Source organism: Halichoeres trimaculatus, unplaced genomic scaffold (genome assembly GCF_033239565.1).
Source record: "Halichoeres trimaculatus isolate MK-OKI-2021-1 unplaced genomic scaffold, fHalTri1.1 fHalTri1_scaffold_21, whole genome shotgun sequence".
Taxonomy (NCBI): Eukaryota; Metazoa; Chordata; class Actinopteri; order Labriformes; family Labridae; genus Halichoeres; species Halichoeres trimaculatus.
Genome location: NW_027437199.1, coordinates 14,712,603 through 14,739,286, shown reverse-complemented (window position 1 = coordinate 14,739,286; position 26,684 = coordinate 14,712,603). Strand labels below are relative to the sequence as shown.

Below are 26,684 nucleotides of genomic sequence, written 5' to 3'. Positions count from 1 at the left end.
GGATGTATCTTTTTGTTTTATTTTGTTTGAAGGCAGTTGTCATAAATAAATCAGCAATTTTAAAGTGCTTTTCTTATTTTGCACAGAAATGAGTACTACGTAACGAATTTGAATGGAGTACACACAACAATACTGTATGCTAATTTCAATACAGATGAGAGTTGAGGATCTCTGCATTTAGGTGTGCGGTATCAGTAATTGGCTGAATAAGTTGTAAAAAATCGTATATTGTGCACCCCTATACAAAACCATAATAAAAAATATGGAGAAGTGGTTCAAACTGTGGTTCTATGAGAGTCCACTAAAGAGTCCGTACTCCATGGCTGTCTGTAAAGCGGCTAAAGGCATCATCTTGTTTCTCAAATAAACAAAGTTAGGTCGAGTTCAGCATTTTCAATGACCCCTGTCAACAACAGGCTTCAAAACTCTGCATTAGAAACAAATGTATGATGTCACTGACTCTACGTCAATATATCATACGGTCTCTGGTCATGAATATCCAAATGACAAAGAGTTAAGCAGACTACTTTTGCAGACAAACAGCATTTCTGCTTGGAAAAGTAGAAACAAACCTACAGACTGTTAGTCAAGGCAATGACGCAGCATCTGTCAAATGTAACTGATCATATCTGGGAAATCACAAACAGATCCGAGATGAAGCCCTGCGGGATCTCTTCTATGAACATTCTGAAGCACAACAATTTCAGGATGATGTGACAGAGTCTGAATCTCTGGTGTCCTTATACTCATTATGATAGCTCACAGGATAGGACGTGACGCGCATCGATTACGGCAGTGTATCACTTTTCTGACTTGAGTGATATAATTATGAATACGCTGATTCTCATTAGACACTCAAAATAGTTTTTCTTGCCCATTTTACTCAACATGTCACCACTTATGGTGGCACTAGTGACACAAACAGGGAAACATGAATGGCAATGAGAGGAGAAAAAGAAGACAGCGTGATGATTTCGAACAGCAGTGATTAGAAGTTTGGACGTGCCACTTTCAAAATCAACAAAAAAGAAAAAAAAATATTGTGGGGGATGTACTATCTGTAGAAAGTTTTTGAAAAGTTACTTGCTGCACTATCACAAACTATTATCTGTAGAATCATTATGTGTCCTCATCCTGTCAGATCCTGCAAAGTTTGTTTGGCTAAATATTCAGTAAGGCCCCGGGCTAGTGCAAGTTCATACCCACAACATTTTGTTCTTGTGTTTCATAATGTCCCCTGAATCATCTCATCACCCTCTGGACAACCCGACAACCCCCAGTTTGAAATCTGCTGCTGCTTTGAATCATCCCGTCGTTGTCTTGGCTTCAAACCCTCAGCATGAGATTCACTGCTTTTGATCGACTGTGATGAATCAGTTCACACAGGATACTAACTCATGTTTCACTGAATCCCCCATCCAGCTGTCACTCGTGTAAAAATGACTCAGCTGAGGGCGAGGGGAGAAGCTGCTTTGCAGATAAGATACCCAGTCTCTCTGGCCAAGAGTGTGTTTGTGAATGTATGAGGCATCATGGGAATATCAAGACTGCGACACGTTTCCTGTTTGTTCCTGGATGCCATCTGCTCTCCCGCTACTCACTTCCTTCCCCGTACTGTATGTGTGTTAGAGTAAACGTGTGTATTTCTCACCCAGGCGACTGCCGTTGCGTGGCATTGCCATAAAGGAGCCAAGGGTGCCACCGATGACGCTGTGTGGTCGTCGGAGGGGGGGCTTTTTAAAGGAGCCGGTGTATTGGTGCAGGAAGGAGTGCATGCTGTGGGAGGTGGGCGGGCGGCCGTTCCTCATGAAGGGCTCTGAAACACATAAAAACAAGCGTCATCATTCCACGTGTTCAGGAAATCAACAGAACCTGAATCAGGCACTAGAGTGTTTAAAAAACTTCTCCTCTAATCTTCCTCATCACTTAAAGGGTGTTATTCATTTAAAATGTAAACTGCATGGATCTGTGTTTAAACATTGTTTAAATCACCAACTGATAAGACTGTGAATGGAGAGGTAATACAGATCATTTCACATTTCAGGTTTCTAGGCATAGCAATTGACTCCAATCTTAGGCCCCGTTTACACGACAACGTTTCATCTGAAAACGCTAAAACGCAGTGAAAACTCAGTGAAAAAATCTGTGTTTACACGGAAACGCTAACGACTGAAAAAGCTGTAGTGAGCACCCCAGGCCTATAAGTGGTGCTATAACTGTCTTGTCCAGAAGCCACTTTTGTGGGTTCTCCACCGAGGTGGAGTTGAGCCAGTCATCTGGTGTATTGGGGAATACTAAGTCAAAAAGTGGAGCAACAGATGCAGATGTTGTTGAAAGACAGTCCCACTAGGGGCCGTTTACACGACAACGGTTTTAGGGTAAAACGCAAAGGTTTTGTTGCGTTTCAGCCTCACGTTTACACAGAAACAGCGTTTCAGCTGACCTAAAACACAAACTTTTGAAAACGGCCTCCAGAGTGGGATTTTTCCGAAACGCTGCTGACACCGTTGCCGTGTAAACAGTAAGCCGGCGTTTTCAGTGGAAACGCTGACATCACAGTCTGCCTTGCGCGCGCGCATACAACAGGACAACAGTACCGTTGGTACGATCGTCGCGAACTACCGTGTTGTGCTTGTGCTGCTCAATCTGCTGCATCTGCTGACTGTCTTTCAACAAAATCTGCATCTGCTGCTCCACTTTTTGACTTAGTATTCCCCAATACACCAGATGATCGGCTCAACTCTACTTCAGTGGAGAACCCACAAAAGCGGCTTCTGGACAAGACAGTTATAGCACCACCTATAGGCCTGGGGTGCTCACTACAGCGTTTTCAGTCATCAGCGTTTCCGTGTAAACGCAGATTTTTTTCACTAAGTTTTCACTGCGTTTTAGCATTTTCAGATGAAATGTTGTTGTGTAAACGGGGCCTTAATTTTAATAAACATGTAAAAAAAATGTATGCAGAAAAGCCACACTGATGAACTTCAGATATGCCAGGCATCAGTTACCTTTGGCCACTGCTAAACTTTAAATGCACTCAATGATTTTTTGCTTATTTACCTTACTGTGTCACGAGCTGGTCTCACATTGGAGCAACTACTTTGAAACCAGTATATACTCTCTACAAACACTGACTGAAAACTCTGGATAAGAAACCAAGGAACTACTACCACTTTAACATCATTAAGAAATATAATTTAATGGCCCTTGACAGTTTTCTTTTTTATGCAGATATGTGTTTGATGTATTTAATTCATGGTCAGGCCCCACCACCAGATCATTTACTCTACAGGAATAATCTAAAGGAGACGCTCAGTTAAACTGAGAAAAACTGCATTTGGAGAGTCTGCATTTTCAGGTATAGCGACTAGAGCTGAAACAATTCCTCGAATGATTCAAGGTACTCGATTACAAAAAATACTCGAGTAATTTTCTCTGCCTCAAGGAATCATTTAATTTTAAAAAAGATCAAAGAGTAGTATTTCAAATAGAGCTGAGGCCATATTAAGAGAGTTTTCAGACCCCTCAAGCTACCTCTTATACAAAATAGCAACTAGCAACAAATTTAGCTTCTTTTCTGGAGTTTGGAGACTAATGGGTCATTCTACGAAACGGGTACCGTTTGGGTCAGCAACATCTGATGAGATGTACAAGACACAAAAAATGTGTCAAAGTGTGTTTACAAATTTTGGAGCTAACAAAGCAAGTGCTCTTATTGATATGCTGTATCAGAAAATTCTATTTCTTAAAGAGAAAAATTTTCATTTGAAAAATAACTGCTCTTTAACTAAACAAAAATGTATTTTATCCGATTACTCGATTAATCGATGGGATTTTCAGTAGAATACTCGAATAGTAAAATATTCGATAGCTGCAGCCCTAATAGCGACAGAAAAATGGTACTCAGTTCCTACCCACATTAGAGACTGTACAAGCCTCCGTGTTCCCAAAAGTAAACTAAAATTATGGCTCAAGAGGAAAACCAACATGTGCTCATTGATTTAATCCTCTGCATCTACTGCATCAAGCTAGAGACAACGAAATATGATTTTAAATGTATGATGGACTGTTGTTGTATATTTTTTAATTGTAAGTACGCTTGTTTTATCATTTTTATTGTATGTTTGTTTTAAACCTCCCTATCCACGGTCCACAGATGAAAATTAGCTCAGTAGCTAACTCTGGCTTGACAGCTTTCTTGTTTTTCATGGTCCCTGTCAAATAAACCAATTAACAACAACAACAAAAAAAAAGCTATGAGTTCAAATTAAAGACAAGGGATGCAAGATGATCTGAGGCAATATGTAGATAAAACTCAATAAATTTAAGTGCCCAGTTTGACACATTATTGATGTTACCAAATGGTTGAGATTAATTTATTACAAAGCTTAAAGTCATTTCTGTAAGTGCTTGACAGCTGTAGTGATTGAATTAGTATTTTGGCTTCAGCAAAGTAGCGGAAACCGACAATGCTCAGTTTCCAACAAAAATGTTCACTTTGTTTCAACACGCTCTCACAGGCGCTCATGTGATTGATTATTACCTGAACAGGGCTAGCTGCCTCCCTGTGTGGCCTCTTACAGTGAGGTAAGTTGAAAAGCTCTTAACTGTAGAATCACATTTACCAAACAAACGTAAGAGTGGCGCCCCATCACGTATTTTCAATCTAATTTGACTTTCACTATCAAGGAATGAACAATGCCCAAATTGAAAACCAACAAGAATCTAACACCTGATCTTGACAAATGTGGTCAAACATCTGGAGAAGGGAAGGTAAATAGTGAGATTACAGGAAAGATGATAGCCAAAGGGATATTATGGCACTCAATCAATACTTAACACATAAGCCTTCAATGAGAAATCAAATCTCCAACCCTGGCTGGCGAGAAAACCCTGTAAGCCAGTATTACATCTCAGTGTTCTCCCTGTGGGCAGAGTGGCTGCCAGAGTTCAGCTGAACTCGAACAAAAAGGTCACACAGCTCCGCTCTGATCTGCATCAGACAGCCCAGAAGTCTGTCACATTGTGTGGGTTTATCTTTCTGCTCCTGCCAACTTTCTTTAGTTCACCCAACCTTTTCCACTGTGAGCTTAAAGACCGTGCTGGGTCTCCACATGCCTGCCTACAAAATTTACATCATGCTGCCTTCGGGTGCTTGTCAGACATATATGAATTACAAGTTGAGCATGAATGATATTAACAGGGTGGTAAAATTGTCAGGGCTTGTTGAGATTGTCATGGCTTTGAGCAGAATAAGGAAACCTTTGAAGAAGGCAATAAGCTTATTCAATCCTTTTAGCTGTTTCTTAATTTATTTTTTTTTTCAAATGACTGCTTTTATTTTTCAACAAAGGAAAATATCTTTCCCACCTCATCCTTAGGAATAAAGTCCTGTGATGAGATTTTCACAGGTTAAAAACAGACTGACATGAACAGCACTGACTTTTTGTGACCTACAAAAGCAACTATCAACAACAAGATTGACATGTTTTGCTTCCTTATTTTTAATGCCAGCAACAAGCACAGTGAAAAATCTTAACTTGCTGCTGTCTCTGTTAAGGCACATTGAGAAAGATGTTTCTTCTTGGTTCAAGGTTATTCAGTCACAGACGTTAAAGATGTGGTTTTAAACAAGGCTATTGTAGTTTATTTTGCCATCCCTCTAGATTCTGTTTATTCAGGAGCTACAGTGTATTTCCTCTGCTGTTTCTACAGAAGTTAATTATTCTTGAAATGAAACTCAGGCAAATGACCAGAACTTTCTGAAAAACCTGCTTGTTTGTGTCCAGTACTGGCAGCTGTCAATCACTGGTGGCAGCCTGTCCCTTCCATGTGGCTGCCGCAGCAGGTCTTTATCGAAGCCAAAACAGGCTGAATGTTACATAACAAGGAGATGTCAAGGAAAGTGTGTTTGCCTGCCTGTTAATGCTTGTTCCCAATATACTGCCTTCTCACTTGCTAAGCTGTTATTTGAGTGCATGTGAGTGTGTTTGATCGTGTGTGTGTGTTCAAGTAGCTCCCCTGCTCTTACTCCTGTTACATAACTTGATAGAGAGCCGTGCACTGGAAGTCCATTGTAGCTGTTACTGACACATGCTGCACTCTCCATCAACTCCAGTGTTGTATACTTCATACACCTCTGACAGAGACCAAGAAAACACTTGTGTAGTGTGTGTGTGAGAGAGTGTGGTTTTACATATCTGCTGATGGCATAGGAAAATGTTTTTTAAGTCAGACCCGCGGACTTTCCTTCACTATGTGGGTCATCACTCTGATTTATTGCAAGAATAAAAATGATTTTAATAGCAGGAAGGTACTTCATACTGAGGATGTTAATGGTTAATTAAGTATCGATTAACTAGTTGTTAAGAATGGGCTTGAAAAAACATTTTCTGTTCAGTTTTCCAGTGCGCAAAGATACAAAACATGTACACTGCAAAAAAATTTAATCTTAACACGTGTTTTGTCTTACTTATGGTAGAAAATGTATTTCTAGACTTAATATGAGCCACATTCACCAGATCAGTCCAGAAAAATGTCTTGTTTCAAGTTATTCAAAGACAGAAATGCGGTCTGAATTAGGGATAGACCGATTATTGGGGCCAATATTTGGCATTTTGGGGCATATCGACATCAGCCTTATTTTAATCCGACGGCTGATATGAAACCAATTCAAAACTTTGTGGTTTTGGCTCTGATGCTTCTCTGCACAGAATTTCTCCCTGTCTACACTATGGAAGCCCCAGATGGTCATTTAAAATCAGTCATGTAAAACCAAACAGAAAATCCATTCAACTGCATAACATGCCTGTAAAAGGCAGCACAAACTCAATTCTGTCCAGTTTTACTGCAGTTACATTGAAATTTTGGAAAACTTTATTTACCGTAGAAAACTTCAGCTATTTATCTTTTTAAGTTTTCATTTAACTTTATAAAACATGCTGCTAAGCGTGGGAGCTGTTTAATAAACATTTGCTTGAAGGCATTTGAACGCAGTTCAGTGTTGGAGTTTGTGTTGTTCAAAATTTTTATGCTAATATTTGCTTGTAAGAAGTTAAAAAAAAACGCCAATGGAACAAGAGAAAAAAATGATTGTATAAAGACATTATTCTAGTTTTAGGCAAATTTTTGGCAGATTTTTCTACTTGTTAAAACTAATTCAGAACTCATTTTGGTCTTTAAATAACTTGGAAAAAGACATTTTTTCTGGACTGGTCAGGTGAATGTGGCTCATACTGAGTATAATAAGACAATTCTTACTTAAAATAGGACAAAAACACTTGATAAAATTTCAGTTTCTTGCAGTGTAGCCTCACATTATAATAAACTTTGCAATTGGAAAAAAAACTTTCCAGAATTGCAAATTTCAACCATTAATGTAAGAAAATAAACAAAACTTTAGGTTAACTTTAAATTTTGTGGTTACACATTTTGTGGTTGCCACAATACCACAAGGTGACTAAGCCAGGATAAAGATGGTATCAGTGGCGGCAGATTCATTTATGTAACGCAGTTATATGTACGAGTAGGTAGCCTAATCCTCTCAATCTAATGTCTAATCAACTAAAGAAAGTATCTCCACTGTCTTTGGGGCCTAGGCTAACAGCAGGTGCGCGAAGGCCCTCTTATTCTTTGTTTCTTCTCATGCTTGTTTTTGGATTGATCTATAATTTTATTTCCATGGCAGGAGGTTGCAAGTCTCTCAAAACGCTATTTCGGGGGTCACTTTGAACTATCTTTGCTCATCTAGGAAGCAGCAAACAGGGTAAAGCTGTGGATTTGGTCTCTTTGATTGACTACAACTCAAATGATGGAGTTAAAAATGATCAAATTAGCTCCTGAGCAGCTTCATAAAAAACTCGTAACATCTTAATAGTGTAATCCCTTTTTGTTATTCTTTATGATTTCAAAGACTTTCTGGGTTTTTACCGTTGTCCTTGGTGCCGCCATCCTCCATGGTCATCTGCTCTGCCAGCTCAGACAAGGACTCGTCGATTGTCTGACTGGAGCGGAGTGTTAACGAAAGACGCTTCTTAATCCTCTTCATCTTTTCCATCGCAGGGCAGTGCAGGGCCTGCGGGTGAGACACAAACAAGTCAACATTGATTCAGCATGAACTGATTGATACACAAATAGACAAATGCAGGCCACACCAGGAGGACTGGTTGTTGGGTAGTTTGTGTGTACGTTCGTGTCTGCTTAAGATTTCAGATTTCTGAGTACGAGCCAAAATATCTTAGCTCATAAATAACACAAAACTGCTTTTAATCCAATATTTATCCGCTCTGCAAATGCTTGAACAGTGTATGAATAAGGCATGAGGAGTGCATGAATAAAGGATGAGTATCACAAGACCTGAGTACAGCTGTTTTCACTTGCACACACATTCACACGTTTCTTCACAGACATTAATAAATTGTAATTGAAGGGGGCAACAGCCAAATCAATCAGAAGACAAACATATACAAACACACACACACTCACACATGCAAACACAAGCCAGTGTTGTTCCAGACGAGTGCGTTTGTGTTGACGCAGCAGTCGTCCAGGACTCAGGAAACACCTTGCTCAACGTGCCTTAAGCCAATCTCTGCTCATTGTGTTACTGTGTTTACACCCCATGAGCGCGCACGTGTGTGTGAAGAACATGCACTTTGGGTAAGTGGAGGAAATGCTGCTAAGGAAACAGCACCGCCCATCCAGCTTGATCCTTGATACAGAACAAACGGACCTGTGCCATCACCATCTCTCCTTTTCCTCCACTCTTTCTTTCCCTCGCTTCCTTTTCTGTCCCTTTCAAGGTCGGTGGCTCTTTTCAGTCTCATGAGACACCATCTGCATGCATTACACACATAAACACACGCACACACACCCTCAGCAATTTGTCATTTGTGATGCTGTGTGGCAAGAATCACCCTATCAATCAGTGTTGACGCGTGTGATGGTGATGTCACACTAACACACGACTATGACGACTCATTCCTTAGATTCTGGACACACACAAACGCATGCCCACACATATTTATTTTTTAAATATTTTTTACTTTTTAAGCCTTTTTTCTGAAAAGAAAAAGCAGTGGAAAGGCAGGGTGTGCTACAGGTTGGTTTCAGCCATACCAGCCTCCCAACCCTCACACACGTTAAAGGAATTCAACTGTCTACACCTGTGTGCATGCGTGGACACATGACCTCAATTTTCTCTTCCATGGCTGCAGTCAGTCTTATGAAAAACCCACCAGGCTATCAGGAGAGGAATTTATTCATCAAAAGATTCAACTTCAGAAGTATTAATCACTTTTGCAGACACGTCATTTATAAAGGAGGCTCTTATTCTTATTGAACTTCGAAACAGCAGTCATCAGCAGTTATCAACTGGATAACAGAGTGCAGAATGTGGTTTTATTATGAATAAAGAAATCCTAGATGGAATGGCAGCAATAGTTGCCACAACAAAACTATTTATGATTTAATTCTTAATGTGTTTTTGCTCATTAATATCATGAAACAGGTTTAGATATGAATATGATTTTATTCCTCAAAGCTTTTAAACCTTTGGAAGTTCTGATCCCAACATTTATCTGAGGGGCAGATGCAAAATCTTCATTTCAAACCCATTACTTGGAGTTTGGAGCTGTTTTTAAGGTCAAGAATGGAACGCCAAACTTAAAATTCATGGAAATGTGAGAGAGAAATGCCAAAAGTGCTTCAAGAAGTGGAATGAGAAACAAAAAATGTATTCCATTGGTAACAGAGGTTAACCTGTATGATGTGATTGCAAGTCTGGAAGAAACTGGAGATTCGGTGACAAATTGGCTTGTGTGGATAAAATCTTCAATGAAGGACTATGTGATTTTGTTTGACAATATTCTTAGAGCTGGACAAACACTGTTATGCAATTATCACATGTATTGTCAAGCAGTTTTTTGTTTTGGAACCTCTATCATTACCTCTGCCAAGGAGGTTATGATTTTGGGAGAGTTTGTCTGTTTGTCTGTGAACAATGTAACTCGAAAAGTAACAAACAGATCTTCATGAAATGTTCACGAAATGTTCATAATGGGATAAGAAACAAGTGATTAAATTTTGGAGGTGATTCAGATCACCGTCTGGATCTAGGACTTTTTTAAAGGATTCTTTATCATTGTGAGATAGGGCTGTTTTCACCATATGTGCATAACTCCATGATAAATGGTTGGATTGCTTTGTAAAACGATAAAAGACAAGGTCACGATAATTTTTGACAGATGTAAAAGTATGATCCAGATCCTGGCAATATTCTGGATACTAAGATCCAGAATGTGAAATATGTACTGGGTAATCTTAATTTTCAACACTGTCAGGAAACAAATTATGGTACAAACCAGCAACTAACACCAAATTGTAGCAGACAGTCTGCTGAAAGGGAGTATAACATTAAAGTAAGACTTATGTGTTGGTGACAATCACAATATGTTTGGTGGAGGTCTAGTTCTTTTTCTAGTTTCTTCTTGGATACCTTCTGACGAAGTCTACTAACAACAATGAAATAAATGACTTGTGTCATTGAGTGAATATCATGGTGTGAGCCAGCCATAGTGATGCCATTTAATCTTTCAGTAAACTAAGCCAGTATACCTCTCATATTGTAATCAGAAAGCTCAGGACAAAGAAAAGTACTAGATAACAGAAAAGCTGCTGTTGTCTTGCAAATAAAAAGAAAAAAAATTGCCATGGTGTGAAATCTGCTCTTTAGTTCAACATTCTGTTACTCTTTCCACCACTGGAAAAAAAATCAACAAGTGACAACAACCTGTAAAAATAAAAAACCTTAAAATAAGAGTGAGTCCACAAAAAAGAAGGAATTTCCCCAAATTCCTCGTTGACTTGAAATAATCTGTGTCTCCCTGAATGTTCCCCAGCTGCTCTGCAAAGCACTGGTCACACTGTCCATTAACTTGTGTGTGATTGTCCCACTTTTGAAGGGGAAGTGTGTCACGCTGGGCCCGATGGCCATATCCACATGCAGATCTGATGATGCTACACACTCATTTACACACACACACACCCCCACGCACAAAAGACATCCTACAGTACTGTAATGGGGAAAGGGGACAAGAATCCAGCTAACGAGGGTGAAGTCGGGCTTGTAAAATCGAAAAATAAAATGACTCCATCTGAGAAACACTCAGAACAAACACAAACACATTCCCCCTCACAAACACACGCACACACACTCACTTCGTGTGAGATAGGCGCTCTTTGTCTCCTTTGTAGAGGAGTGTAACAGAGCCGGGTTTTATCTCTGCACCAAACCAAAACAAAGGACTCATGTGACTTGTGTGCGTGTGTGTGTATTTGTATGTGTGTTGAGACTGAGCGAACAGCATCTGGCACATATGACTGATGTGTGTGTGTGTGAGGGGGGGGGGGGGGTAACAAGAAGAGCAGCACCAGCAGTCTGCCAAAAACATAGACCTAGAGAGAACTGAGACCCCCCTTAACTCTCGCTGCCTCCCTCTGTCTCTTTCATCATCAGCATCTCCAGAAAATCTCTTACACACATTTTGACCCACATTCCTGACAACCCCCATTCCATCACTCCTCTGCCCCCTCATGGATGCCTCCCAAGTGCACTGTGGGTAGTCCAGAGGAGAAGGCTTCAAAAGCCTGGCAAAAGGGGGAAAGAGAGGACAGACGACACAGCCCAATTAGTGGGCTAATAATTATGCACAAACACATTTACACACCATCTTCATCTTCTTCTCTTAGTCGTTGGTTCCTACTTTTTTCCTCTCATCTTACTCAACTCCGCTGTCACAATGACAAAATGAAACTGAAAATGTAGCTTTGTCTCAAACTGAGAGATGTGGGTGAAAAGTGTGAATGTGAAGAGGAGGAAGAGGAAGAAGACAGCGATGGAGAGAGGAGGAAGATAGGAGACGGAGAGAGTGAGTTTTATTTGGGCGACGGGAGTCATAATGGAGTCTTTGTGTTTGGTTAAGAGCCATGAAATCACCAGAGCGACTGCAGGCGTGTACAGTGCTGCTGCTGTGAGAGGAAGAGGCAGAGAGGCAGCGAGGCACAGGAACAGAAAGGGTTTTAACTCTGCATGAGGTTAAGTGTCAGTTGCTAATTTCTGTGTTTGTATTGGAAATTAAAAGCACTTAACCTCATGGGGAACTAATTAACGGTGAGTTTTCACCAGACCAAGTGGGTCATAAAGGGTATGTTTCCTTTGTCATTTCACAAAGTGAACATTTCCATAACTCAAAACCTTGAAGAAGACTTGAAATAGCACACACACACACACACACACACCATGTGTCCACAGATCTTACAGTGATCATCTGGTACTTATCTTATATAATCTTATCTTATCTTATCTAGCCCACAAGTGAATCAGGCCCTGCTCTCTAGTCAGTCTGGTTAACTGCAAAACATTTTCAGGCTGGGCATGCCTAAAATAAGTGAGTATTGTCTGTTTTTTAGGCATTATACTGTCCCTCTGATACCTTTACTTGGTGTTATACTTTTAAAACCTTTATTTCGGGAAAAAGGTGAAAAATAATGAAAAAGAAAAAAGAGTATATGTATTGTTCTACAGACATTTCTTTTTTTCCCTCATGTCGTAGGTCCAGCACGCAGGGGCTATGATCATGAGGATCAACCATAGACTGTATAAAACATGGACGTAGTCTCGCCGACATCACCCGTCTGTTTCTGAAACGGAAAATGAAGCACATTGGCTATAGCGGCCATATTAGTAGTGGCAAGGGCTTTGCCCACAGCCATAGGGCGCCGGCCGTCACGTGACCCTCAGCTGTGCCTCTTATTGGGGGAGCGAGTGATCTTAATATCCCCTGAACAGCCGCGTTAGAAAAAAATTCACCCCCTGTACAGTGGGTGCCAGCAGTAAAATTAGCGACTCAGACAGGAGACGTTTATTGAACCAGGCTGTAAATTGGTTAATTTCTGTTGTGAAAACAGCTTTTTTTGGCTTGGTGTGTATGTGACTTCAGCTACTTCTGGAGCCAGCCTCAAGCGAACACTCGAGAAACAGCAGATTTTAGCACTTCTGCATTGTCTCATATTCTCAGACCGGAGGTTGCCGCATGGGATCAACTCAAGTTTGATACCGTTTGATATGGGAGTACCTTTGCCAAGGTGTTATGGGGATGCCATCTGGATAGGGTGGAGGGTGGGTGTTGGGTTTATAATGTTTGTAAGGAATGCTTTAATAATTATGTTGATCATCTCAATATGGAAAAATGATAAACAAAGTAATAAGTTGGTGTTTCTTTAAGGCTCCCTGCTTCAGCAAACCCTTTCCTTCTGATTGGCCAGATCCCAATGTGATGACCCAATCATTTTAGTAAGTCTCATGAAGATCTCGTGAAGATCCCATGAAGATCTCAAGCTATTGTTTTGGGATCAGCTGTTATGAGAGGGAGATGCAGGGATTCCCAAATTATCTTAACATAGCTAGTTAGATGTACTCTTGCGCTGCACTTTCACCAGATCCTTTCAATCTTTCTCCACTCTTCTTGGACTGCACTTTACAAAATTATGCGTGAAGTTTCAATGTCATCCCCAAAAGGAACCAACCTGGCTGGAATGCAAATGAGTGGACCATGTGGTGTGTTTCTATACTGTCATTGACAAACCTACCAGATTTGGTGCCGTGACAGAGCGGAGATTGAACGGACACAGATCTGGTGGAATTTAACTGCTCCACCTGAACCCGAACCTAGACGTCAAAAACAGAGTAGATATTGACTTATCCGATAACGGGTAGAAAACCTTATCTCAAATACTTCAAAGAGGAGAGAAAGCAGACTATGTTAGAAAAGGTAGTACACAGTAATGGGTTACTGCTTAAAGTTCTCATTAAGATTTATACTTTTAAAGGAACAATAATACTTCAAATGTCTTCCCACAGGATCCATCTCCATATTACTATAAAGCTACAAAAGTTTTGCTAACTCATACTGAAAGTAAGAGGAGAAAAAAAACAACACTTTTGTCTGATCCTGTTTAAACTGCTGCTCAAAATAGACCCACTCATATGAGAATCACAACCACTTTGAAAATAGATAGAATCATCACTTTCCTTTTAGAGGGCCGACATTACGGAGCCAAGAAAGAGCAGGGCCTGAAGGGGAAATGAGCTCACATTTCAAAGAAATCTATGGACCGATGCTTTATTTGTGGTTCCATCATTAATTGTATTTGAGTCATTACACCCCGAAGGGTTTGTGTGTGACCAGATGTGTTTTATTTTCAGCCCAGGCAACAGTCTTATTTATACAGAGAGATAAAAGGAGATCTGTGCAAAAGTTTGGCAGTTGCAATCGCCTTGCTGCTGGTCCTGTCCAACAAAACACAGACACACCCGAAACAGAACAAACACACTTTGTACAGGTGTACCCACAAAGCACAATCTCTTCCTTAGGTTGGCGTCACTATTACTCGACCAACTTCTGCCTAAAAAAAGGGCCATGGACAAACACTGCCGGGCTACAGCTGAGAAAATCAGAATAACGTCATGATCAAGGCTTATGATTAATAACAACACACGCTTTCCAGTTTTCTCTGAATGAAAAGAATTACAGAGACAGTCCCTTATGATTGGATTATTTTTGTTTAAAACTGCTACGGCCAAGGCCTTTCTAAAACTGAGACTGTATTTATGACCTGGGTGAAAAGACTGAAGGAAAGAATGAGCTAGAAAGTACTGCCAGATGAAGTGATGTACTGTTGAGTTCAGCCATTTTAATTTTAGGTTAAATCCTTATTAATGTTACCCAGCAGCTGTAAAACATGTCATCATGATTGCATTTAAACCTCTGGGGCTGATCACAGGCCACCTGAAGGAAGATATATTACACTTTCCATGTTTCTAAATTAGATATGAGCTAATGAAACCGGATGTTCATACTCAAAATGGTCTAAATAGCATCACAAGATCTTGAGGAAAGCCTCAAACACCAAGATCTGCCAATAGCTTTACCGTTACTGGCCCCCGGAGGGCAAGCCAATCAGAGGGAAGGGGGCTTGTGGAGTGTGAAACCTTAAAGAGACGGCAGCTCAGACAGAGGCTGAAATATGGGTTTTCTAAAACACCAGTGTTAAAAAAGAGGGATTTTTGGAGCTGTAAATCCTGCCCCAGAGGGATAGCATAAAGCCTCAAAACAGCAAAATCCCCCCTCTTTAATGCACCCGTCAGTAAAGAAAAAACACTTTGGTGGTTCTGCTTTTATTGGGTTTGCTGCATTACTGCCACTTTTGCAGCTGTTGGCTGAAGCAATTTCATAACTCTCAAATCCTTTCATCATTCAGACTCAAAATACCTGAGAAAAAAATGTACCCACTAAAGCGCCCAGGTGGATAAAATCTAGAAATCCCCTCGAAAGGTTGTTTGACTCATCAGCTCGTCTCCACGCCAAACCTCCTCCACAGCTTCAATATTACCTAATAGCAAATTGGCTTCACATCTCTTGTTTTCTTTGTAGATTATGTAATCGTTTGATTGTCAAGTGTCCTGTCTCTCAGCGACTGTTTTCTCCCACATTTACAGCCAGTTGTCCACATGGAGTCACACGTGCTAGTTAACGTGTTTTTGGATGAATGACTTTTGCTGAGATGAAAAAGCTAGAAGGTGAAATCTGAACTCACACAGGTGCTCACTTTTTCCTCATTCAGTAACGTCTGGTTTTGGGATCACAGGTGAGCAACGCCTCAGGTCCACGTACATCACTGTGATCATACAGAGATCACACACTCACACTCAGGAAGTTCCTCTCATGCTGCTGGTGTATGTTACAATCAAGGCCTTGCTGTCTGTCCTACATGATGTTCACCACAACAAAGGCTTCAAAGACGAGGAGCACCCAAGTGCATCACCTCCCTTTACCCTCCAGGGTGATGAAAACCTGCGTTCAACAATTCTTACTACCACAAGCATGCTTACACATACTCAAACTGAAACACATCTAGCTTCTGTATCAGTTATTCTGTTTGTTATGCAGACGCTAAAAACTCACAGCTCAAGTATCTGAAACTATTAGCACTGCCAACGGCCTTCGAGCACCCATTCCAGCTGAGCCCCACAGAGTACAGTCACAAGCATGTGCCTGTGCAGCTATGAGAACACACACAAACAGAGCATCAGTGCTGCTGCCCGGTGCAGTGGGCGCTCCTCACTGAAAGACCCTTTGTTTTGCGCCAGAGAAACTAAAAAAGAAGCTTCAGCATGACTGACCCAGAGGGGTGAGCTGAAATAACCTTGTTTGTGTCAGGAGGAGCACAAAAGGCTACAATGTTTATATTAATGGGAAATACTGATAGCCATGAAAGGAAAAATGCTAGTGGGTGATAAAATGATGTAAGAGGAAACCCAGGAGGACACTTTTAAAAGATTTTAAAGGAGAGATCTAAAAAAAAAAAAGTGAGACTAACATTTGTATCTTAGTGGCAAGAAATTAGACACCAGACTTGAAGAAGGGTTTGTTTATGACGCATGTTCAGCATGTAGCTTGACACAGGCTATTAATATCATCTTCAGAGAGAAACAGAACATTAAGTACGGTGATATAAATGATCTGCAATGAAGACAATCTTCAACTGAACATCTGTTACACAACATGACAATACTGATTTGTGCTCCAAACTGGTTTGAAGAGAGCTGGATGCTACCACACTAATATGCTAACACATCTAAAACATAGACTCTATATAGAGTGGACAGCGTGGCTCCGCCATGTACCATCATACCGTTTTGAAGCCTCTTGACTCTACTTCCTGATATATTTTACTAGGCCTGTCACAATAATCAATAAATCGATTAACCAAACGATAAATAAAAACGTCCTTGGTAAGTTTGCCAGCCTTGATAAACTGACAGTACATGCATGTTTGTTTTCCTCCTCTCTTTCGACCAAAGAGGCTGAATGAGAAGATGTCTCACTGAATCTATCTTTCCTAACATCGGGGTGCAAAGGTTCTATAGCGGATTTAGCGGATTTATAGCAGAGTGAGCATCTGTCAAAAATGCAATCTTTGGGATGAAGACGGAGCTGCTTGTGTGTACACACGGAGAGAGCTGAAGCGAGCATCCTGAGGGGTAAGGAGGAAACACACGCTAATATTAGTGATGGCAGAAAGACACGGCTCTTAAGCCGCCTGCCACAGTCCCAGTGTGGGAATATTTTGTTTTTTATCAGAATGAAAGAAAGTGTGAGCTCATGAACACCAACGATATGTCGCATTTGTTTGAAAATAGTGGCGACGAAGAAGAAGAGGGAGGTGCAGCGGAGCCTTGTTCTTTGACAATCTGCTCTTACTGAGGCTTTTGGTCGGCAAAGTAAATAGAAATAATAGCGCCAAATGGTGGGCGCTCAAAGACAGCTACATTGACAAAGAAATGCAGCCCTTCAATACGGTTGAAAGCCAGAAATGTTAAAAATGTTTGACAGACAGTACGGATTGACTGGGAAAAAGTTCATGTTACAAACAATTCAGGAACTGTATAAACTTCCTTTTATTTAGGCTATAGTTTTTATTGGTGTTTTTTTGGGGGGGAGTTTCGTTTTTTCAATAGAGACAGGATCTATGTCTTATTGTTTTTGATTAGTATTAATTATTTTCATTAACATGTATTTTTTTCTAAAAGAGAGTCCATTTCATTTTTATTGTATTTTTTTCTCTTTCTTGTTTGTTACATTTTTTTTTTTTGTTTAATTCATTTTATTTAAAAGATCCTGACCTTTTAATTACAGTTAAATACTCTTAAGAAATTAAAGTTTCTTGCTTTTGATATGGTGTACTCACTTTATCATCCCATTTATCATAATTACATCAATGAAAAAATGGAAAAAAATTCAAAATAATATTGACAATAATATCGTTTATCGGCAATAATATTTTGGAAAATTATCGTCTAGCAAAATTTGTTATCGTGACAGGCCTATATTTTACTATCCCCTGGAAAAAATACACAAGATCAGCAGCTGTCAATCATCGTTACTGCTTTGAACCTCTAATAACTAATAAAAACAAAACTTCCCAGAAAAAAAGAGGACTTGAATGCAAGACAGCCTCATGAAATTTTCTAATCACCACAACAATCGAATGTGAGAGACATCCGATTGAGGTGTATCAATTGTATAAAGTCTGACCACAGCCCATCTGGAATGACTGGGGAGCAAGATTTTTTTTTACCTGTACTGCAGCCAGCCACCAGGGGGAGCAGTTTTTATGGTGACCTCACTTCCAGTTGAGCAAGATGATGTCCATTTTTTTAATATTCTATGATCTGAAAATGGCAATGCTAACAAGCTGGCTGGGTCATTAACTGGCTACTGAAAGACCAGCAGCCTCATGGGTCGAACAGAGGTATGGGTTGTTGTTTTTTTATCATAATAATAACGATGGGAAGTTTGTCCCTGAATGACCTTATAATAAAAATTGTTTGAATAAAATTCTTACAAAATTACTTTAGTATTACTGATTTAAGGAGTTCAATCAGTCAGGGGATGTCCCATTCCATTCTCAGCGCACTGCAGTAGTCAAACACTGTTTTTTATCTGAATCAGCTGCTCCTGCTTGCTCAATAAACTGTGAGATCTGTAGCACATGTAAAAAAAAAAGAATCAACTCCATGACAAACTGATTAAAGATGCCACTTTCTTATATGTGGACAGATTTCAGTGGCAGATACAAAAACTGAAACAAGATGGAGGACTTCATGAGGGGCTTGTGCTTGAATATCATTAAGGCAACATGTTTTGTGAATCTGACCTTTAGAAAGAGAATAAAGGGGAAATGATACACAGCTCTTCATGATGCTAGGGACTCCACTCCAAACCCCTCACGAGTGCTTGTGTTGACAAAGCTCTGATATGAAACTTGCACAAGCAGCAGATATAAGCTGACAGATCCAAACATCTGAAAACACACAGCAGGGTTCATGTTCCAGAAATGGTCTTTTCAACGTCTTTGTTCTGAGTTCATTTCTAAAATAACTGTAAAAAAAAACAAAAAAACCCCACAAAGAACAAGCGTCCCTTGTACTTCTCAATATATTATCCAATTGCCATCACAAGTCTGGCTGCGATCGTGGTGCACTGTGAGGCAAACAATCTCCCAACAGCATTCATCAACAGAAACATGATGCAGAGAGGAATCCAGGAAGGAGAAGAGGAAAGAAAGGATCTTAGGGTTTAATGGGAGCGATGTAAAATATTAAGATACAGATTGATGAGTGGAATGGTGAGCTGGAGGGAAATGTTATTTTTAGCTATGAACGCTGCAGTGTGTCCCAGATGAATACACAAATACACACACGCGCACACAGAAACGCAAGTGCAGCACGTGGAGCACTATTACCCTGACGCTGGCCTGCCACATGACAAACACAAACACAAATCCCACAGGCCACAGAACATATACGGAACTGAGAACACACATGCACACGCGCGCACACACACACACACACACACCAAGGCTTGAATGCACGCCCAGACACACCAGTGTCATCTGTTCACAGAGGGTGGGCGTGGTTCAAAAGCAAAATTGCACTCTGCAGAGAAATCTAATAATAGCATATGTTCATAAAAAATAGATGGCGTGTATGGGAGTGTGTGTGAGTGTCAGGGGGGTTAGCTCGAGGTCAAATTGAAGGCAATTCACTTCATCCATCTTCTGTTTACACAATGATGGAAAGCAGGATAGATGATCCTCTTATCAGTTGTTCTCACCAGCACTGTAATTGATCCACACACACACACACACACACACACACACACACACACACACAGAGTTGGTTGAAGGGGCTCGATGCAGGTATAATGCTCTCCTGCAATCTGGCCTCAGAGTGGGGGGGCGTAGACTGCAGCAAACAACTGCAAACACGGGCATAGCTCGCAGCACTAGAGTCAGAGTTTCAAGCCTAAATTCCTTCAGCAAAACTGCAAAAATGCAGATTTCAACATAGCCAAAGGAATGGAGTAATTATTTTTCTGTAAAAGAGGTTGATTAGAAGTACACACCCACAATTAATTATATCCAACTCTGCATTTCTCTTCAGTTCTGCTGGAAGTAAGCAAATATCGGCTCACTGTTTCAATCTAAGGCTTAAAACTTCATTGTTTTTGTTCAGTCTTAATGCTCTTGTAAATCTTGTTTTTGCCATTTTTGCAAATAAAAAGTGCTCCAATAAACTGCTGCATACCACAAGACCTAAAAAACAGAGAGAAAAGTATCAAGCATCTGTTTAACACGGTGGGTGTTTTTGAAAATAAGGAAAAAGAGTTAATGTAATATTGCTGGTTATATCACAAGGTGATAAAATGTTCATCTGTTGTTATTAGAGTATTGTGTTTTAAGTTTACTGTCACATCTTCTTTTTACAAGAGCAGATGTAAAATAAATTATTTTCAAGAGTTAGAAAGCAAGCTATGCCTATTTTTTAGTGCTTGAGTTTAAATTCTGAACAAGAGTTTTTTTTTTTAATCAATTTTTTTTTCTCTCCTGTAAACATGTACAATAATACAAATTAAGATAAAAATAAATATAGACAGAATGATAATATTTTAGAGCAAGATGAAAATATATGTGAAAATAATGGAAGCAAAACATATAAATACATCTAAAAAAATAAAAGAAATCGATCACCCAGAGGAGAGGAGAAGAAAAAAACAAAAACAAAGACAGAGAAAACGACAACTCCAACTAAAACCCACCCATTCCCTAGAACCAGAACTCTAGACTCCAGTAGCATGTTACATGATGTAAATCCTGAATACAAGTTTATAAGTAGAGATTGATCCTGCTAACTAGTGGCAGCTTAAATTCAGTGTTAGCTTGAAAAAAATTGCTCAAAGGCCAATTAAAAAACAAAATCCACAAATAATGTCTGCAGACACTGCAGGCAGCTTCATCAGAGGAGCTGCAGTCGAATAATGTTGATGTGCCCTCATGTCAACCACACATCAGACCACTTTTACATCTTTACAGATTTTAAAATTGTGAGAAACTGATCCCCTAAATACAGTTTAGAACTTCTTTTTCTTTTACATAACACTTCCTGAGTCACACACACTAAACAACTCCATAAAACCGTGAAACCACCACTTCAATGTTTGTGGGAATGATTCCACAGACACAAGATATCACAAGATATCAAATATGACTCTGGGTACACTTGTGTTTACATTCACTGGCCAGAAACATCTGGTTAGCGTCTCTCTTTGTTTATTGCAGGTTTTGTTTTTTTTTCTCTGATAAGAAAATTGTCATGAGTGGTAAGATAGTCATATTGATGGCTCACACTTGGAGATTATTTGAACAGTTATGACAAGCCCTGAATGTCAAATAAAAAATACTGGCTTGTGTTTATGTGTAGAATAGCGCAGTGTGGTACAGAAATATCAGACCTGTCATGAAATCTAAGGCAAAACCCACTATTATGTACTATTTCAGATTAATGAAAAATGCATCTTCAGGATGTCACAAATCCTAAGAACTTTAGAGGACACCCGCCTATCCATCCTCACATTTTCCCTGACGTAAGCCAACCATTACCCTCCCAGCTGTGAATGATATGGGAGCACACAGACATCACGTTGGTCCCTATAGGTGTGCATTGTGCTAAATTACATGGATAGAAGCAGAAGCAGTGGTAATAACAGGGCTTGTAGGAAGCTAATGCTATTTCAGTAATCCAGCACAGTCCAGTGTTTTGGTCCTGTCACTGCTGATGACCCCCCTTACATCTATATACAGTCACTGTGTTGTTTGTGCAGTGAAAGTGGTTGTTATCTGGCACTGTCTGCTGCACACGAGAGGCGTTTTTATTGAATGCTGTTCATTTGGCTCTGTGTGTCTCACTGTAGCGGCTGACTGTACAAACTGTTTGCTGTCACATAGTCTGTGAGGAGTTCTGTTTTAAGACGCAAGGCCAAGGTTTTTCTTGCACTTAAAAAAAGTCAACTGAGGCTAACGAATTATGTTTTCCCTTCAATAAAAAAACAACAGACATTTTGTTAGAGAATCTACCCCTGTGAACCTCACCATTGCTTCTACCTGCCACGACACGATGCCCCCCGTTGTGTTTGCAAACTCAACACCCTCCTTCTCTGTCTGTTACATAACCCTCCTCTGTCATCCACACCAGACTAACGAGGGATAATGAGAAGCTTCCGGTCTGTCCTAAATACATACACACACACCAGAACGGACGAGCAGAACGTACAGGAATGTGTGTTTTCCTGTCTGAGTGTTTGGTTGCTGTACCCAAACACAGCTGGAGATGGCACATTCCAAAGGACTGAGAGAGATTAGAAACTGTGAACTTAAAGAGGGAGTACGGCTTCATTTTAAGGCTTTACACAGGCCCTTTGGTTCCCCAGGCCTTGGTGTTTGAGGCCCACTCCTCTAAATCACCATGAACCATTAGGGGAATCCTTATGTGATGATCTTATCCTTACAGCAAGTTTCATGAAGATCTTGTGCTCTTTTTAGAATGAATTGTTGTGACAGACAGATTCAGGGATTTCTACAACATAGGATTATATAGCTGTTTTGAAAATTTGCACACATTTAAAATGAACATCCAGTACTGTTACTTTGTATCCAAGTGTAAAATATGGGAAAGAATGATATCCTCTCTTTAAGATGTCACAAAGACACATACACAGCAGGCATACTCTTACCATCACACTTAGCTTCAACAAGAAGCATCATGAGGCTCTCAGAGGGTAACTTTGTGTTTGTAATATTGCCACAAAAATACTTTATTTATTAGTATTAAAATGAGTCAAAATTAAACACTCAGAAAGTGTTTGTTGCACAGTTTTTGGTGGTTATCTCTGCCAAGGAGGTTATGTTTTTTTAGGGGTTTGTCCGTTCGTCTGTGAACAACATAACACAAAAAGTAACAAACTGTTTTTGTTCAAATTGTCAGAAAATGTTCAAAATGGCATAAGGAAGACATGATGAAATTTTGGAGGTGATCCAGATCACCGTCTGGATCCAGGATATTTTTAAAGGATTCTTTATCATTGTGAGATAGGGCTGTTTTCACCATATGTGTATATAACTCCACGATAAATGGTCGGATTGCTTTGCAAAACAATACAAGACAAGGTCACCATAATTTCTGACAGATGTAAAAGTATGATCTAGATCCTAACAATATTCTGGACACTTAGATCCAGAATATGAAATATGTACTGGGTCATCATAATTCAACCATAATTTGTTACACTCTCAAGGTAACAAATTATGGTACAAACCTGCAACTGACACCAAACTCTAGCAGACAGTCTGCTGAAAAGGAGTATAACATTAAAGTAGGACTTAAGTGCTGGTGACAATCACAATATACTTGGTGGAGGTCAGCGCTCTCTGAGTGCTTTCCTAGTTTCCCCTTGAAATTTCTGTGTCATTCCCATAAAGTCCATGACTTAAGCCTGTTCAGTAGGATATTGACATGATAAAATTCTCTGAACAAACAAAGCATGGGCAGATTGGCCCATTCAAGTTTTGAAGTCAAAATTAGTGAACTCATTATGTCAGTTGATGCCAAAAGCAGCTCTAAAATTCAATCAAATCTTAGCCCTGATGGCTAAGAAATACAGAAGCTGAGCCAAGGAATACATTAAAAAAAGTAACACTCAACCACAGAGAGAAGTTAGAGAGGCCAGGCGTCCAACACTTTAACCACCCTCCATTTACTTCAGCTCCTCCTCCGCTGTTTGTATGCTTTATGGCTTTCCACGGTGCATTCTCTCTCTCACGCCCCACCACTCCCCTGAACACCATCTCCACATTCATTTCCACTCCCCCTGAGGCCTTTAGGAACAGGTGTTCGCTCCCTGAGGTGCCATGTCTGTTTTGTGTGTGTATGTGTGAGTGTGTGAGTGTGTGAGTGTGTGGTGCTCACACCATCCAGGATCATTCCTTTCTTTGCTCCAAACTAGGTGGGACATCCCAGCCAAAGCATGGACTGTATAATAAACAGAAGCAGTCTGCCTGACGTCACAAGTTTGTTAAACCTGGCTTTCAGATTGTAGACCCTGGTTTATTTATTGAGTCTTTCACAAAAGAATACTTCAACATTTTGATAAAGCCCTTTGTCACTTCCTTATTTAAAGTCAAGAAATCGGTTGGGGAAGGCTGACATTTGGGAAAAATATTGAGAAGTAGATTCAGCAGCTCTGCACTGGAAGCCTAAGTATCACCATCAGCAAATTCTTGGATACACAACATAAATCAGTCAGAAAAGTTGTTCACTGGTGATAGGAAAATTTCCTAATTATTTATTAGTCCAATTATAAAAAAAAGGTTGTTTATCAATGAGAGGGAAAGACAAAGCACAGTTGCACGATGCTACCCAGAGAATAAAAATGGAAACAGCAGTGTGGCTGTTTTCCACTTTTTCAGGTGAAACAACAGAAATGTTCATCATGTTTCATTAATCAAAGTTGGGATAGACAACCCAAAGCTGAGAAATCAACGGTAAAAACATCACATTTACAGCAAACCGTGCGCCATTTTTTTCAAGGCAAAAGGCAACAAATTTTATAAGCTAATCAGTGTCTGTCGTTTCTCAGATTGGCTTAAAAATCCTTGCCAAGCACCCTTAAAATTTGAACCAAGAAGAGAATATGCAAGGTGATTTCAAACTTGTATCAATCCACAACAACGAGATTTATCCAGAATTGGACCAGTTTATTCTTGTACTTCTTAACTCACTCCTCAAAACATCACATTTTACTTCTTTCTTCATGGAAGCAGTGACAAATTCCTGAGGTACCTCTTTGCTTGAATTTTCTCTGAACGAAAGTCATGGCTCTGCTCTTTTTAGGCCTCTTTGTCTCATGCATGGATGCTGCATTGATCTGATTAGAGCAGATTATTTGTGTCTGATCACTAATTGATCTGACCTTTCTGACAGTGATGAATCACAGGCTTACCTCTGCTAATAAAGTGAAGGGCATTGCAAACATTTAACCTTGGAGGACAATGGGAGCTGCACTTGTGATAGAATTAATTAGAGCGGCTAAATCAAGAAGCAATAAGGGATTGCTGTTTGGTCCAATTTTCATGGGATTTTAAAAAAGGACTTATGTTTTTTTGGAAAAGGATTTCATGTGATGGAAGCAGCAGGATAAAAGATGAGGTGAAACAAGCCTGTTTCCACCGCAGAATCCACCTTTAATCCAATAAAAGCCAAACAGCACCAAGAGAGATCAATATCTCACTGCTAATTGAGTGAAATAAACCAAACTTAACGGCAGGTATAATCCAGTCCGTGTAAAGATCATGTAAGAGCTGATGTCAAATTGTTTAGGACAGGGGTGGCCAACCAGTCAGAGACTAAGAGCCACAAAATTACTGTGGTACTACTGCCTTAAATGAAAAGCAATACATCTATCATCATCATCTATCTATCTGTCTATCTATCTATCTATCTATCTATCTATCTATCTATCTATCTATCTATCTATCTATCTATCTATCTATCTATCTATCTACATAGCATTATGCACATGAGCCATTGAGAGGAGTACATGTAGAGAAGAGAAACCGAAACTGAAGTATCAATCTCATCACCCAAGTACTGATCAATACTGATCCCAACGTTGGCATCAATATATCAATATTTTAGATTGATCGGCACACCACTACTCATAACTATATATAGATCTATATTTTTTATGAATAGATCAAAGAGCTGCACACTGAAAGGCAAAGAGTCACATGCAGCTCGCGAGCCACAGGTTGGTCACCCCTGGTTTAGGAGAAGCAGGCAAATGGTAAAGGATTGTGTACGATGAGTACTGAGCAGCCTAATGCCAACTTCAGCTGACTGTACTGGATGTGGACACTGTAGCACTTATTCCTGTCTTTGTCTTCACATAGAATAAACTATTATAATCTTATATCATGAATTCATTATCAAAAAGGCCCCACTTCAGAAGCTTGAATAAGAATTACTCAAATATTAACTGGGATTCGTCTGCAGTGCCCTAACATCGCTCTACTGTTGCCACGCCATGCTGGTTAGTGCTGTTGTGAGAGCAGCATTCTGGCTACAATTCTAACACAGACACCAACTCAGAAGCTAGCTTGGTGGCAAGACAACTTCACACCACACTCGCACCTCTTTGACATTCACTGTACATCAGCAGTGAGGTGTCACAGCCTCATCTTAACCATGCAATGTTTCTGCTATTTCACAGGCAGCTGGAAGATTTTGAACAATGGTTGGAATATTTTCCCTCCTGGCACATCTGACAACCATTAAAAAGTTTTTCACCTTTTACTCTACAAAAAAAGTCACAGAACTCCTGCTGACCAACAGACTATTTCTCTATTTCTTTCATTCTTAATTGGAAAAAGCAAGCTTTCACTTCCATCTGTGCATTTTTGAGCTGGACTAGGCCTAGAAAGGAGGTAGAGAGAACATCTGTATTTGGTATTACACCAATTATTAGCTTTTTGTGTCACAAAAATGGTGGATCAGCTGATTTAACTTCAAGTTGTGAAATTTCAAATCATCGTTCATTTTTACTGCCTGAAAAAATGCCTCTCCTTGAGCACCCTGACCCCTGTGGCAAACACTTTGTATGACTCAAAGCAGGCTCCCTGTGTTTCAGACCTTTGCTGCATGTTTAACAAACTCTCCTTTCCTAATTAAA

General features: G+C 39.9%; 1 protein-coding gene across 2 annotated transcripts in view; it reads right to left on the bottom strand.

Moving 5' to 3' along the window:
- The window catches only part of cdk17 (cyclin dependent kinase 17), a 57,405-nt gene that overhangs the window by 21,100 nt on the left and 9,621 nt on the right, over positions 1–26,684 (bottom strand). Inside the window, exons 2-3 of one of the 2 annotated variants that reach the window (XM_074698111.1) lie at positions 7,930–8,074; positions 1,652–1,816 (exon numbers count right to left, since the gene is read on the bottom strand). In XM_074698111.1, coding sequence (XP_074554212.1) covers positions 1,652–1,816; positions 7,930–8,056 — 292 coding nt within the window. In that variant the 5' untranslated portion in view covers positions 8,057–8,074. The remainder of the gene's footprint in view (positions 1–1,651; positions 1,817–7,929; positions 8,075–26,684) is intronic. The other variant, XM_074698112.1, reaches the window with a different exon arrangement.